This window comes from Aplidium turbinatum, chromosome 10 (assembly GCF_918807975.1).
Source record: "Aplidium turbinatum chromosome 10, kaAplTurb1.1, whole genome shotgun sequence".
In the NCBI taxonomy this organism is placed as follows: Eukaryota; Metazoa; Chordata; class Ascidiacea; order Aplousobranchia; family Polyclinidae; genus Aplidium; species Aplidium turbinatum.
In genome coordinates, this window is record NC_137481.1 from 10,906,283 (window position 1) to 10,921,734 (window position 15,452).

At 37.8% G+C, this 15,452-nt stretch overlaps 1 protein-coding gene across 1 annotated transcript; it reads right to left on the reverse strand.

Moving 5' to 3' along the window:
- Positions 1 to 1,116: 1,116 nt before the first annotated feature.
- LOC145777962 (casein kinase I) lies at positions 1,117 to 6,016 on the reverse strand. The gene is made up of 3 exons (XM_082589334.1): positions 5,226 to 6,016; positions 3,818 to 3,916; positions 1,117 to 2,495 (listed from the first exon to the last, which is right to left on the reverse strand). Exons 1-3 carry the CDS (start codon positions 5,964 to 5,966, stop codon positions 2,292 to 2,294), a joined length of 1,044 nt encoding a protein of 347 aa, XP_082445460.1. The 5' UTR covers positions 5,967 to 6,016; the 3' UTR covers positions 1,117 to 2,291.
- Positions 6,017 to 15,452: the final 9,436 nt, after the last annotated feature.

A 15,452-nucleotide genomic window follows, 5' to 3' on the forward strand; every position in this document is an offset into this window, starting at 1 on the left:
CTGAATTCATGATGACAACAAAAGAACGATCAAAAGATGATCAACAAATCAACAAACGAAAAAACAGTCTTTGCCTCAGACAGCAAAACCACCATCTTTTTCGTTTCAGCTGGAAAATCATTTAACGTTGAATCAATGTCAAAATGACGGATATTGCTGTCTGGGTTAACCCAATCCTCACTATACCCCGCTCATGTCGAGTGGATGACGCAACATGTCATCTCCCAGACAGCAAATTAGTCGTTTTTACAACAAACGACTGACTTGCTGCGGTTCAACCAGCAAGCAAAATATCTTTTTACAATGATTCAGCTTTAAATCAACGTTTTGCTTGCTGAAATGTAGCTATCCATAGCGTATTGTAGGCCTACACGCACAATAGGCATAGAGCATCAGCACAAAGCTAAAAAACAATATCTAATTTAATATTGCATGGATACAACCTTTTCTTTATAAACATACTCATGTTGACAAAACATTTGTTTACTAAGTATCATGAATGGGGTTCTCCAAACCACCATTAAAAACAGCAGTTGCTGAATTGAGCACTCAGTTACAACGAATTCCCGAGCAGTATGTGACTAACTGGCTTGGCTTCAATTACGTCAGACAAATTAACTAAGGGTCATCATTTTATGAATACGCGAATTATGTAAATGCGCTTTCAGTGTTATTAGTGGCGTAGATAACGCTTATTAAACTCTTCCATCTGTAAATGTATATAACAAACTCCTACAATTAGACGCTTCAAGAGCCATTGCTAATTGAAGTGTCTGTGACAATCACAAGACTAAAACATTGACATGGAAATTACCATGGCGACCACGCATCTCGTTGAAACCCAGACAGCAAATCAACCATTTTCACATTGACTCTGCAGACGTTGAATCAATGTAAAAAAACGGTTGATTTGCTGTGATTTGCGGAAAGCTCCACGAGGAAGCACAAACGTTTACGTCATTGTCCAGTCTGAACAGCTGAGGCAGTAGCCATACTTGTAAACGTCCAATAGCAGAGCTGCAGGAATACTCGGCAAGCCGCTCACTTATGATGGTCAATCGTCTGTCTACTGAAATACTTTATAAGCAAAAAAAAAAAAGTTTAAGCAAACCCAACTTAGGTTGCCGCTTAAGCGGGATTTTATTCAAGTGAACAAATTTAAACTGATTTACACTACCGTACGCAACAACGAAAACAATCTATAAACATTCTTTATCAGAAAAATCCTCAAAAGCCATAATGAAGATCACCAAGCTCAAGTACTAAAGTGAGCGTGATACAACAGTACAGTAGTGAAAAGTCCTTTTGCCAGATATGTCCGGTGAAACATGTTCGGAAACGTAGTTTTTAGCATTGGAAGTAGTGCTTTTGTTTCGATAGAAAAGTTATCGTTAAATTAGATAACCATACAGCAATGCTCATTGAAAATACAATATAAAGTGAACAATTGGAAAATCTAAAACATTTACACAACTGATGGGTGATTTAGCAACTGAAGCAGCCACGTAAAACTTGCCACACCAGATTTGAAGCAAACAAACGCATAGGGAACATTGTTATCCTTTTAGTTCATTCATGTAGAATATCTATATATTCGTTTTAGTCTGAAAGCTGAGAATATGACATGGTCTGCAAGCCAGGCTCGTCATATGGACCGTAGCTGTGTATAAATAATGCGTTACAAATAAATCAGCTCTGTGAGAATGGGCTACGTGCACTTTCAAATTCACCCTGAGGCAGCAGATATGATCCAGTCATCTTGCAAACAACATGGAAACGTGGTAAAACAGGTCGTTCAATTTGGCTGAAATTAGCATAGTTTGTTAAGTCCTTAGTGATAATTTAATTTTTTTTCAAATTCCTATATCAGCATTTGATGGATGCAAAATAGCAGTACCACCTAATCCAAAAGATAAGCATTATCTTTTACAGTAAAAAAGGTGCAAGCTGTCTACATACTTTTTATGGTAATCTAACACCGGTACTTTTAAATCAATTTAAACTTCGATGTTCTTTAGTATTTCTACAAGTATTTCTACACTGAACAGTAAAACACCGTCAAACAAATAGGCTTTTATCACAACTGTTGGAGTGCACCAGTGGCCAACTCTTTCTTTCAAATCAACATTGTTGTTTTACAGGTTACCTAAACTTAGCAGAGTTTCATTTCCCCAAGGACCCAAACGAATTTATTAGTTAGCCGTTTACAGTTCAGATGATACAAAAGGTAAGTAAAAACTTGCATGACAACAGTCGTTCGTGAATTTTTCTGTCTTTCATTTGGCAGCAGCTTAATATCCTGTTGGCTTAGATCGTCCTTTTTCTTGGTGTGATGCAATGTGGTGGTGCGATCCATGCTGGGTAGTGTGCTTTGTAGCACCGGTTGGCGTCACAGTAGATGAAGTTGCAGCTGCAGCCGCTTTTTGCTTCAGCATAGTCCAGTCAAAAATGTAATCGTACTGGTGGTTCAGTGTGCGGAACAAAATTCGAAACAGCTGAAAACCAAGGTATGGTGTAATTTCAAGACGCAAAACAACAATGAAAAGTTAAAAACTAATAAGAGATGATTATAAAAGCCCACCACTCATTATCATTGAGACAAGTGACCATGAGTGGAATTTTATTACCACAACTCTCTGCCTTGTAGCCAAGGTCCATGTTGACAATACTAAGCCAGCACAGCCCCATCCATATGCTTACGCTTTCACAATCATATACAACACTACGAACTCATATCGACGTTCCAGAAAAGTCCACGTCTTTTAGGCGCAGACAGTTAGGCGCCGGTCAAATAGGCGCGCACACTGTGGCGTCAGGATATTTAGGTGCGGAGCACTGTGGCGCCCGTTCATTTAGGTGCTATTCCTAGTAAAGTCTGCAGATTGTATCAGCTTGGCATTTAGGGCAATGCTTTTCACACCAAATGTTGTATTGAACAGAAAAATATATTGTTTTTTTAATGCGCGTGTTCGACATTTGTTGTTAGTTGTAATGTATTGATAAAGCTTTCGCCGACGCAAACCTGGACTAACAACAAATAAATGCCGAACACGCGCATTAAAAAAACAATATATTTTTGTGTTTAATATAACATTTTGTGTGAAAAGCATTGCCGGTTTAAGCAGCTTCACTCACAGAAGCCATGACATAGTTTTTTGTTCAATACAAGTATACAACATTTTGTGTGAAAAGCATTGCCATACCTGCCAAGCTGATACAATCTGCAGACTTTACTAGGAATAGCACCTAAATGAACGGGCGCCTCAGTGCTCCGCACCTAAATATCATGACGCCATAGTGTGCGACTGTGCGTGCCTATTTGACCGGCGCCTAACTGTCTGCGCCTAAAAGACTTGCTCCCTCCCAGAAAGCGTCAAACCAATTAACAATCTATAGAACGCAGCATCATTGGTCACGTACTGTTATTTTTTTTCGCTAAGACTTTTCGGTCATTTGTCCGAAATGACTTGAAAAAATTCGGTCCTTTTTTCTGATGAAAATATTTCTTTTCAAGTAGCTGATACAAACCAAAATTTACTTCCTGACTAGCTACAACATTAAGTTTCGCTGAGAAACTTTGTCGTGTTTTATCTGAGAAAAGTTAGTACAGGCATTTTGACCGAATTGACTACATTATTTTCTGACATTTTGCTAAAAAATCGGTCAATGACTACATTATTTTCTGACATTTTGCTAAAAAATCGGTCAATGACCGATGAATCACCAAATAAAACCCAGGTCACGTGAGAAGGTAACTTTCCAACAATGCCTAAAGAAACCACTCAACCATGTTAACAATTGTAAAAAGAACACAAACCTGTCGAAGGTACATGTAGTCTGGGGCTTCTTCAAATCTAAGACCACGGCAGTAGTTTAAATACATTGCGAACTCGGCCGGAAATCCTTTGCAGAGAACCTATAAAAATAAAGAAACTAAATGTCAAAGTTTCACTCACGTCACGTATGTCCACCGCCCCTACATTTAGTTGCAAGGTGAGCACAGAAGGTTTGTAATTTGTAAGGATCACCTAATGACGCTTTTGTTTCTATGCAGAGATGATATCAAAGCAAGTTACGTGCTGTCAAATGAGATATCAAGTGTTAAGTGAAATAAAAAACCAACGTGACAGGGGGAATCGTAATCGAGACATGTAAATGCTAACAGCAACCACCATCTTTGAACGTACTTAGGTACCAGAAATTTAAACTGACTCTACTTCTGTCGCCCTGAGGTGCACCAAGTGCATTGGGTTGCACAGGAAATTAGTGCCACTAATCGATTGCAGGCCTCGAAATTCACGGATGTCCGCCGTCACAGCATGTGATGTCCGCGGGAAGTACCATCTAGATCGGTCATATTTGTCCATATTAGCCTCCATTCAAGCAGGAAAACTATCGATTTTTATGTTGCTTCAACGATTGATGACATTGAATCAGCGTAACAAAGTGAATTCTTCGCTTAGAATCGATGAGAGTACCCGTACTGCCACACTAATCACGCGCAACTTAATTCCAGTCTTAGGTCACAATGTTTGGCTTTGATCTCCGAGTAATATTGATAAGTGTGGTGGCCGCTATAGTTATGTGTGGTGGCCGCTATAATTGTGGCCTTTGTCTTGCTGAAAAGCTGGCCATTTCAAAGGCCGATTGTAACCACCTTCTGAACAAGCGTTCTGAACTGGTGAGTAACTGTCATCGCAGCACATTTAAACTCAAATACTTCAAAAGAACATAAATTTTATTTGATTTCTACAGGTTACTATGGTTATCGCATTTTGCTTCATTATGATATCACAAATGTTGTTATTAAATCTGATTGGTGTCCATTTGAACGTCTTAATTGAGGCTTTGTGGGCTTGTGGCATCCGATGGAGGTAGTCCCTTTGTAATTCTGAGGTTTTTTGCAGATTAAATTAAGGTTATCATGTTTAATATCTTTTCAGGTATTACTGATTTATTGTTTTTGCATATTTTTCAGGACCTTCTTATGATCTCCCTTTCAAGGTGAAACAGGCTGTAGAGATTTTAGAAAGTAATAAATAAATTTGATGTATTTCTCATGTAGGCCCCTAATATATATAATTATAATATATATCATGCAGTACCGGTGGCGGTATATCTTTACTATACTTGGTTGGAGTTGGATGTAAAAGTTCTTTAACGCTGGTGTTAATAATACTGAAGTCACTTAGTCCAAATAAAATTATAGTAACATAAAAAAGTACCTCAACAGGTGTTGACATTTTTTTCTCGCTTATTCTTTCATACTTCTGCTTCTTGGTAGCTGCTTTTAATCCTTGCCATGGCAATGACATTCGGTTGAAATACATAAGAACATAACCTAAAGACTCCATATCATCACGACGGCTTTGTTCAATACCCAAATGAGCATTAATGGATGCATATCTGGCAGTACCTGTAAGATTTTTGTCTTCTCGATATGGTATGTGCTGTCTGGTGCGACTATCTCTGTATTTTTTAGCAAGGCCAAAATCAATTAGAAACAACTTGTTACAGTGCCGACCTATACCCATGAGAAAGTTGTCCGGTTTAATGTCTCTATGAATAAAATTTTTGTTGTGCACATATTCAATACGACTGATCATTTGGTCTGCGAGCATAAGAACAGTTTTCATTGTAAATCTTCGAGAACAAAAATTGAAAAGATCTTCCAAGCTTGGACCAAGCAGATCCATGACAAGCACATTGTAATCTCGCTCTTGTCCATACCAGCGAATATGTGGAATTCCAATTCCAGCTTGAAGAATCTTGTATACTTTGCTTTCATACAAAAGTTGGGGATGTCGAGCTTTTTGTGACTCCAACTTTACCGCAACTTCTTCACCGTTTGCAATGTTGATGCCAAGATATATATCACCAAATGATCCACTGCCAATTTTTCTGACAAGACGATATTTTCCACCAACTATAAATTCATTTGGCTTGGAGCTACTAGAGCTTGCCATTTTGTTAGGAAACTTTACGAAACAAAAATTAGTTTATTTACTAAAACTTGAAGCTTCAATGATATAAAAAAAATGACAAAGTTTCATTAAATAAGCAATAAACAGGATAACACAAGGCCCAAAAATGCTAACTAGCAAACAACTTGGGTATGGTATCTTTATAACCAGATTGTAATAAAAATGATTAACTTGAGTTGAGAAGCACTATTTAATTCATCCTCACAAAATAACATATAAATCCAACTAATCAAATAACTCAAAAAGTTTTAATCAGACACCCGATTAGGTGATTATTGAATTGAAGGGTTTTAGACGCTGATGCTGAAAATGCCCTTATTTGTTTCTCCAGTGCATCAGGTTTTTGGGATATGAGAATTTTTGTTGTTTAAATTTGACCTATAGCGGCACAATTTGACATTAAAGTGACAATTTTGACCTCAGACTTGCACAAAGCGGTATCCACAATGCATTGTGATTACCAGTTGCAATTTAGAAACATATTTTTATATAACTAAATACGTAAAATATATACGTATAATATATAATAAAATACGTAATATATATAACATACGTAAAATATCTAAAATATTAAAATGCAAATATTCAAAGAAAAAATGAGCGCCAGTTTAGAATTAGCACCAAAAATACATCTAGAAAAGTTAAATTGTATATCTGATTGCAGGGATATCTAGAGAAGGGGATATGAAGGCTCGCAGCGATTGCCTTATTCTCATGACACTACCAGGGCGGTAGTTTGCGGTACACGACAACTGGGCGAGACAAAGTGGGCGATACCAGGTGGGCGACGAGACAAGTGGGCGACGGACCAGGTGGGCGACGAGCCAAGTGGGCGACGAGCCAAGTGGGCGACGGACCAAGTGGGCGACGAGCCAAGTGGGCGACGGCCAAAGTGGGCGACGGAATCGAAAGTTTAGCCGTTCGGAAAAAATATTCAAAATACAATGGTTGATTTGTAGAAGGGAGGCAATGAGAGTTCTCACGCTGAGTTTCACGAAGCATTAGAAGCAACATTTTCAATATTTTTTGTGTAATAGCGCTTTGCATTGTGACATCATCTTGTCACATTATTTTGCAATTTGCGGCGTCACGGTTTATCGTGAAGCTTAAGAGAAACCTCTCAGAAAAGAGACAAACCAATGGCCAAAGAGTGGTTGAAGTCAGTTATGAACGTTCCCTAACCGTTATCAAAGCTTGTCAGTATAAAATATGACTTTTAATTTTTACTTTAAAATACAATGGTTGATTTGTGGAAGGGAAGCAATGAGAGTTCTCACGCTGAGTTTCACGAAGCATTGGAAGCAACATTTTCATTATTTTTTTGTAGTCTAGTAATAGCGCTTGCTGTTTGATGTTAATTTGCATTGTGACATCATCTTGACACATGTCGCCTACTTGGCTCGTCGCCCACTTGACTCGTCGCCCACCTGGTCCGTCGCCTACCTGGTCTCGCCCAAGTGGGTATCGCCCACTTTGTCTCGCCCAGTTGTCGTGTACCGGTAGTTTGTAGTGCTTTAAACATGTGGTTCTTTTTAAAATCGTAGAAAGTTTTTTAGTGCAGCTGGTACAATGAGCTACAGAAGACAGTTAGCAAATGTTACGTAGAGCATATTTGAAGAATACTTGTTTACAAAGACAGTTGAAAAGTTACCAGTAAGCTGTTTTTTTTTTAACAAAGCCTTTGCAGTAGGCTAGATGTAAATCAAGTAAATGGGTAGTTGAATTAACAAGCCACCATGAGCATGCTGTGAATATCCAGGCCTAATGCTAATAGCGCAATGCAAGTTATCATAACCAGATTTATTAAACTACTTTCGGTGCCAATTGTTATTTTAAGATAAACATAGATTATTTACGATAAACAAAAGCCCTTCTATTGTCAGACGTAATAAAAGCCTTCGTATCCCCTTCTTTAGATATCCCTGTCTGATTGAAGCATGTTCATTGTTCAAACCTATGCACTACTTTCTTTTTACAAAAACCACAAGATGTTAAGAATGACAACTAGCTTTATTTACAGTCAAACAATGAATCACACTGTTTTTGCAAATGACATTAGCTGATTTTTGCCTAGTCTAGATGGTCAGAAAGGCTTTATTTTATTAACACAATGCTTTTCTCTTCTCGCAATTTGAAAGTACCTCATCTACCTCCTCATAACCTCAAATAAACTTGTGGCCTTTAAAAATAATGTCAAATATCCGAGTGTTCACATAAACTTGACACTAAAATGCAAAGATGGCACAAACAGACAAACAAGACATTTTTATTGCGTAGAAAATAGGTTCAGAACAAACCTCACAAGGTGTTTAAATTCTTTCAAACACATGTTTTTGGGAGCATTGTATTTCTTTGTTGGGTGAAGGGGGCTTCATTTTAGTTGATTTAAAATTTAGAAAATGTAACTGGGCATAGTATGCTGTTTGTGAAAAGAAATATTCTGGTTGACAAGTGCAATAAATGTTTCATTGCTGTTGATGTGATGGTCAATGAAAAATGCACAAAATTAAAGACATGTTGTAAAAAAGTTAAGATGAATATAACTGATCAAGCATAAACTGAAATTTCCAGTTTTTTCAACAGTATTATTTCTCCAATGATTTGTCGAGATTTTCACAAGTGATTTTTACCTAAAAAAGACAAGTTTGACTTATACACGGGACAAGCTGTTGTCTCCAGCTCATTAGCCTTCAAAATTAACGCACTTTTGCTGCAGCAAAATCATTGCCGACATAGATTACGGATTGTGAAATGGTGTCAGCCGAATTACAAGGTTTGAATACGTTTATTTGCAGTGATTCAACTTGATTTTTAAATTTAATGGTTTCTTGTCAATTCTAAACTTTATGCACTTGTTGAGGAATATGCAAAGCTCAAGAGACAAAACAGCAAAACGAGCTGTTTTAAGCAATCCATTTTTTATTTTTGCAAGTAGGATATAATCGTTCTTATTATGTAACATTCCATGATTGTTGAAGTCGATGTCAAACCATAGCGGCAACACAAAACAATGATGTCAGGTTGGCTAGGCGATGATAACGGTAAGAGACGTCATTAATGCAGGCAATATCTGCGACTAAGACCTATAAATGCAAGGAAGGCCAACTGCTAATTTTCCGGAATGGCCCATTTCGGTGAGTCTGATCCCTATTCGGTGATTTTTTTAATTTTTTTTTTAAATTATCGAGTACCGTTGCCTAATTATCATTGCCGTTTTAGGGTTAGGGGTTAGAGGTTAGAAACTCACCGAATAGTAGCAGACCCCTAATTTTCATGTGTTAATGAGCGGATTTTGACTCTTGTGCATCTGATAACAAAACAATGCGTTCTGTTGAATCATAATTGATCTCACAGCGGGAAGACCTCGTTGAAATAGCAGGTCTAATTTAGCTAGTTTACTTATTACTGCCGTGAATAGTGTTACATGGCTATTCCAGCAGCGGAATGGCCCGTTTTGGTGAGTCCGATCCCTTAACGGGGGATTTTTTCAAATTTTTTTTTTAATTATTGGGTACCGTAGCCTAATTATCATTGCCGTTTTAGGGTTAGGGGTTAGAGGTTAGGAACTCACCAAATCGGACTCACCGAATAGTACTAGCAGACCCCCAGCAGCGTAGGTTACTCTATGCTCTACTTTGAATTTTCCTCACCATATGTCAATGCCAATACTTAGATGAACCCAGATGAACCATCGAACGGTAGTGTCGGGAATAAAGCACCGTATTCGACTTATACACGGGAGAAGGAACTATCACCAATTTTTAGCTCAAAAGTAAGGGTTGGACTTATACACAAGATTGACCTATACTCGAGTATATACGGTACCGTAACCCAATGACTAACAACAAATGCAAGAGTATGGTAGGTACAACAACTCAAAGTACTCCATATTACCACAATACTTGGCCAGCTAATAAATTCAAAACAATAAAATGTTTATAAATTCAAACATACCTATTTTTTTAAAGAATACAGTACCAAGTCTAGGGCAAATTGGTCTACCATTAATTGAATTGTTTTCAAGAATCTTTATTATGAAACTGAAAAAACTTTTTTGAAGCTGAACACTGGCAGTTTCACCAACTTTACCTTAAAGAACTTTATTACTGTTGATTTCAAATAGGCCTACAGTATAAAATGACTACGGTACCGTACTTTAATGTATCATATCTCTATCCTGGACTGTCTCGTCAATGCCTGCTCACCCCATGCAAGAGAAGATGCTTTAAGTTTTTCTGTCAAGCAAGGCTTTTTCTGGGTCACACAAACTAAAAAATGGGGGCACAAAATTTTACATGTGATGTCAAGGGGGGGCACAGCTAAAAAAGTTAAGAACTCTTGATTTAATATTAATGTGATCCACTATTGTGCAAGCAATGTGTTATTTTTACCATGTTATTTTTACCATTAACATTCTGCTTTAAATATAATAAACTACCGTACTTGACTAAAAATTTTCAAATATTTCTACTGTTTTTTCTTCCAACCATAAGTAAAATAGCCTACTGAAGCCAATCGCTACGGTATGTATGGTACCGTACCATACCATACTGATTACGCCATAATCTAACCAACAGCAGTAACCTACAACGCATTGTTTTTATTTTTCATTTAGTCTGCTTGTTTGTATATATGTGGCGCTATTGAAACAAAATAAATTGACTTGACTCAACTGACCACCTCCCAAACCTGCTTGCCAGTGAAGACTGAAGAGTAACAAAGACCTCAGGCTCAAACATTTCGATAAACTGGACATTGACGTCAAAAGACGTCACTAAATTTCCGGTCAATTCAAGCATAACGAGAATCGTCTTGGAAACAAAACATAATTTTTCGAGGAGCAGATGCTGATGGTTAGAATGTGTGTGATGTGTCCTAAACCTGAATAATTGTAAAATATGTTTTGACATAAAAATAGAAAAGTGCAATTCTTTTTCATATGACAACACTTTCCATTTGCAAAGTCTTGCCTATTCCCGATTACCCAGGTATCTGTTTTGTTATTTTTATTTTGATGATGAACTGTTTTATTTTGATCAACAGCGCAAGAGTACAAAATAATAGACAAGGCGAGAAGAATACAATAAACATAACCAGGTCAGAGACTTTAAAACCGGCCTGGCACTCCCCGCAACGGCGGGGAGCGGTGTGATTTTGGGGTGGCGATGCACCCGGAAGGGAAGTCCACCAGCTTAGGTCGCGGAGGCCAGGCTGGGGAATCTAGGTACCTGTGGAGTGTGGAAGGAAAGTGTGGATCGAAAATTTTTATAGAACTTGTCTGCAAAATTTAGAATGTCGGAACGAGCCAGGGAGACGGGCTTAGCTTCTCGCAAATGCAAAAAGGTTGGCCCACGACGGGCCAGGCAGCCCGTCGTGTGGGGTGACTGCAGAGGTGACTGGTACCGACAGTAGGTTTAAAGCTGGGCAGCGCCCATGTCTCCATTTTAAACCTTTCAAGGTTGCAACTTTTTTCTGTTCATTGACGTGCTGGTATATCGACTATTCAATTCACTTTTTTTTATTGCTGGGGCGAACATGTAGAGAACGATAAAGCAAACAGACAAAATTGGCACCAACAAAAGAAAATAATGACAAAACTAAAAAAAATTAAAATCGTTTAATGAGTGCATCCATAAAACGGTGCCGTGTTTCTAAACTAAACACTATCTAAAAATGCATAGCCACCAAACCTAGAAGTACGTGGAAACCAAGAAACTTTTTATATATTGTTGTTTGTGCATGGGTTTAGGTTTTTATAATTGAAATGTTTATGTTTATAATCCCCTGATGACAGCAGAACCGCTGCTGGCGTAACTACGCTCCGAATCCGATGACACAGAGGTAACAAAAAAAGTCTCAAGAAATTGTTCTTTTCGTGAGTTCGAATTGCAGAATTTAGATTACCAATTTTTGAATTGGCGTTTTTAGAATGAATGGATTTTGAATTTGGAAATAAAATGGTGTATTCTGGCAAAACTTGTTTGTGTGAGGGTATATAAAGCACTTTCAGATTAAAAGAAAAGGCAAGTAATTACGTAATTTAAAATTGGCAAACTCCAACATTATGTTGATATTTTTACGATTGTAAAACAACAAGGGTGTAAAACAATTGTAGAACAATGGTAAGATTTCGTCATAGAAGTTTTTTTTTGTTTGTCGTATCCAGGCTTACACCCGGTGATTGATCAATCAATCAAGTTTATTTCGGTATAGCTCCACATTCATTTTCAATGTACACATCAGTAGATATAACAAATCGCTTTTTTGATATGGAAACTACACCATGGAGGCACCGAAAAAACCATGCGGTTATCGAAGTCAAGGTGATTGAAGATTTAGATTAAGTGGACGGGAAGGCAAGGAAGCCAATCTTCGTGTCCACCTTCAGGCATGTTTGTGTCCTGCAGTGCCAGATTAAGGGTCTGCTGGCATGTAGGCACATTTTATAAGTGGTCCGAAAATCATGGTTGCCAACTAAAAAAAATTAGAATTATCAGTGTTGCCAAATCATTGTCACAAAGATCGTTGTTGCAACTATAACACAGGGTACCGTGCAAAAACTTGGTCATATGCCTAACTAAATAACAACTTTGCGTGTTTTTGCGATTGAAAACGCGTTAACTAGTGTTTGGAAGTCAATCTTACGGAGTAAATCGCTTTCAATACACAAAAGTGCCAGTGTACCAAGACGTTGTTTACACATTGTTGATCGTTTAGCGTCTTCAATTCGTTTCGGCTGTGAAAACGAGCGTTCCCCCGAGCAATTCGTAGCCATTAGAGACAAGTACATTCTAAGTGCTACTTCAGTATTTGGAAATGCATTATAAACACCAGTAGTGTGCAGCATTTTAAACATTCTGGGCACTTCCTGTTGCTGTTGTTTCATCGCATCTTTGCTCTTTATAGTCTAAAGGTTATTTCTAATTTCACAACACAACGCCACGTTTGTTTCGTTGCGTCAGCCAACGGAAATGCGAATTTTTAAAAACACCAAAAAGGAAGTGGCAACATGTTTCAATTCGTCTTTTTTTTACGATTTTTGCAACCTTTGATTCATCTGGAAAAACAGAGCTATTAAGATAAATACTTTTTAGTATAGAAAATAATTATTTTGAAAACATGACTAAATTTCTACTGATTTTAAAGTGGCTTGGATTGTTGACTGGCCTGTAGGCACGTGCCTACTTTGCCTAATGGTTAATCCGGCACTGGTCCTGCCACAAACACAGCCGCATGCTCTTGAGCGGTGTCGAACCGGCGCCCTTTCAATTGCCGTTTTAGGGTTCTCACCAAAAAAGAAAGCAACTTGAAACTGACGTTATTTCTTAAAAGTTTTTGTTGATGATGTGCCGTCATAATGTAACCTTTTGCTAAAACAGAGAAAATTGTAGCCTAAGTGTTCAATCGCTGTTGAACAGAATCCTGGTAAAAACTGCGGTTATTTTGGAATCAACTCGTCTTATTAACTGTATTCAAGCAGGCCTATGTTATAAACTATGCCTAGACCTACTCTTAGTGTTTTTGCTTCGTCCTTTATGTTAGTAGCTAACACAACAGTTGTTGCTTTTGCATAAGCGTTTTTGGTTTGTTTTTGTTTTTCTGATACTACTTTTGTAGGTCATGATATTTTTTGATATTTGAATAAAACCACAGAATTTCACTTGGCTATCGCAGCAGCAAACAAATTTTTGTTTTCATATTACTGAACAAACTCTAATCCTTGTTTCAACATAATGCCATACTTGTCATTTGTCACATTAAAAACAGAGGAAGCAGCTGACTTGATTACAAATATAGTCATTCGTTGCTTCCTGTCTGTTGTGGAATCTGGATTCTTATAGTGCTATTTTATTTGCATCGTTTATAATTGTAGGCTACCGTATTGTTCCCGACAATTATTCACCAAATCAAACGTCATATAAAAACCGTTATGGTCTACTTAACCTAGCTGGCATCTTACGTCATGGAAATTGTTAGAAAATGTCCAAATATTGCACCATCGGTCGTAAGACCTGATGAAATATTGCATTAGCCGCTTGAACACCTGTTTGAATGACTTCATAATTGTCTTTCATTATTGCGTCACAGTTACTGTCTACGTGCATTTGAGATATCGCAAATTATTCTAGTCATTCGTAAAATTGTTTGTTGGAAGTCAGTCGCAAGTTTAACTGTTTGCTTGGTGCTTGCTAGCTGGACAAATTTTCCGTCTTTTATCCAAGTAATCTGTTCTGTAGTGACAGTTTTAGAGGCGTACGGTGTTGCGTCCCATTTTCGATAGCCGCGGGCTAATTTTACAGGAATACACTTTTGAATAGACGTTTCAAAGACACGTATACTATTCTTGCAACAGACAAAAATAAAGGTTTCTTACATTCTCTTTCGAGAGTCTGAAAATTTCATTCATGTAACTACGTTGCGGAAAAATGTTTCATCTGGCAACACTAATTTATGACATCTCGTGACGTCTGCGACTGGATCAAGGTTGCCAGGTCCGCGGTTTTCCCGCGGAATTGGGCTAGTTTGGTTGAAGAGTTGCGGGAAAAATTGAGTAGTCGCGGGTTGCGGGTTTTTGGGCTTGTTTTTGTTTTTTACTGCGGGTTTTTGGGCTTGTTTTTGGAGCAATATTAAGCATAAAATAGCAAAAAATCACAACAGTTTTCAATGAAATTCTATAAATTTCGCTTTACAGTGAATGAATCAGAGTGAATTTTAGGTGAACTTTTTTCTGTTAAACTGGATTACGTAGCGCCTTAGCGGAAAAGTGACGAAAACGTCACGTAAAGGAGCAGTGCCGGATTAAACAAGTGCCGGGCCTGTAGCAGATTGATTTGATGTACAGATAATGACTGGGAAGTAATTGAATATTTTATAGATTTGATACTTTTTGATTATAGTGTAGCCGCTCTTGCCCCATCGTGTTTCGCAGATAGGCTAGTTTTTAATCAACTTCAATTTTGAAAATGATCTCTTTCCTGTAGCCTACAATTAGTAGCCTATACCATCATACATAGATAAATGCATAACAAATTGTCAGTTAGGAAACGTGGTGTCAATGTTGTTTTCTTTAATCGAAGTGAAATACTGTAGTTAGATGTTGTATAGAAGGTTGATCAGAACAGGCAGTTGCCTCCAGCGGAAATTACCAGTTTTTAAAGTTTACAATAATTAGGAAGGGATAAGACGTTGGGACTAAGTAATTTAATCCTACAACTATAATATTCTCCCATGCCATTCCAGTTTGCAAGCCAAAAATTACTTACCAACTATGTTCGACAGCTTTTTTGCAAAAAAAAAATGTTTTGCTCACCAAGCGCGGGCCTTGTGAAGCGCGGGGCCCGTAGCACCTGCTACATCTGCTACTATAGTTAATCCGGCACTGTGAAGGAGGAATGGTATGGCTGCTTGTTTGATCTATTAATTATTACCTGCTCCCAGTGCTCTGTCTTACTGTCTACTACCAGAGTG

Bases quoted from the DNA above. Each gene is read 5' to 3' on its own strand.
- LOC145777962 (XM_082589334.1), bottom strand. From the start codon at position 5,966: ATGGCAAGCTCTAGTAGCTCCAAGCCAAATGAATTTATAGTTGGTGGA. The intron at 3,917-5,225 runs GTACTTTTTTAT...TTATTTTTATAG, and splicing joins AAATGTCAACACCTGTTGAG to GTTCTCTGCAAAGGATTTCC. The intron at 2,496-3,817 runs GTTTGTGTTCTT...CTTGGTTTTCAG, and splicing joins ACTACATGTACCTTCGACAG to CTGTTTCGAATTTTGTTCCG.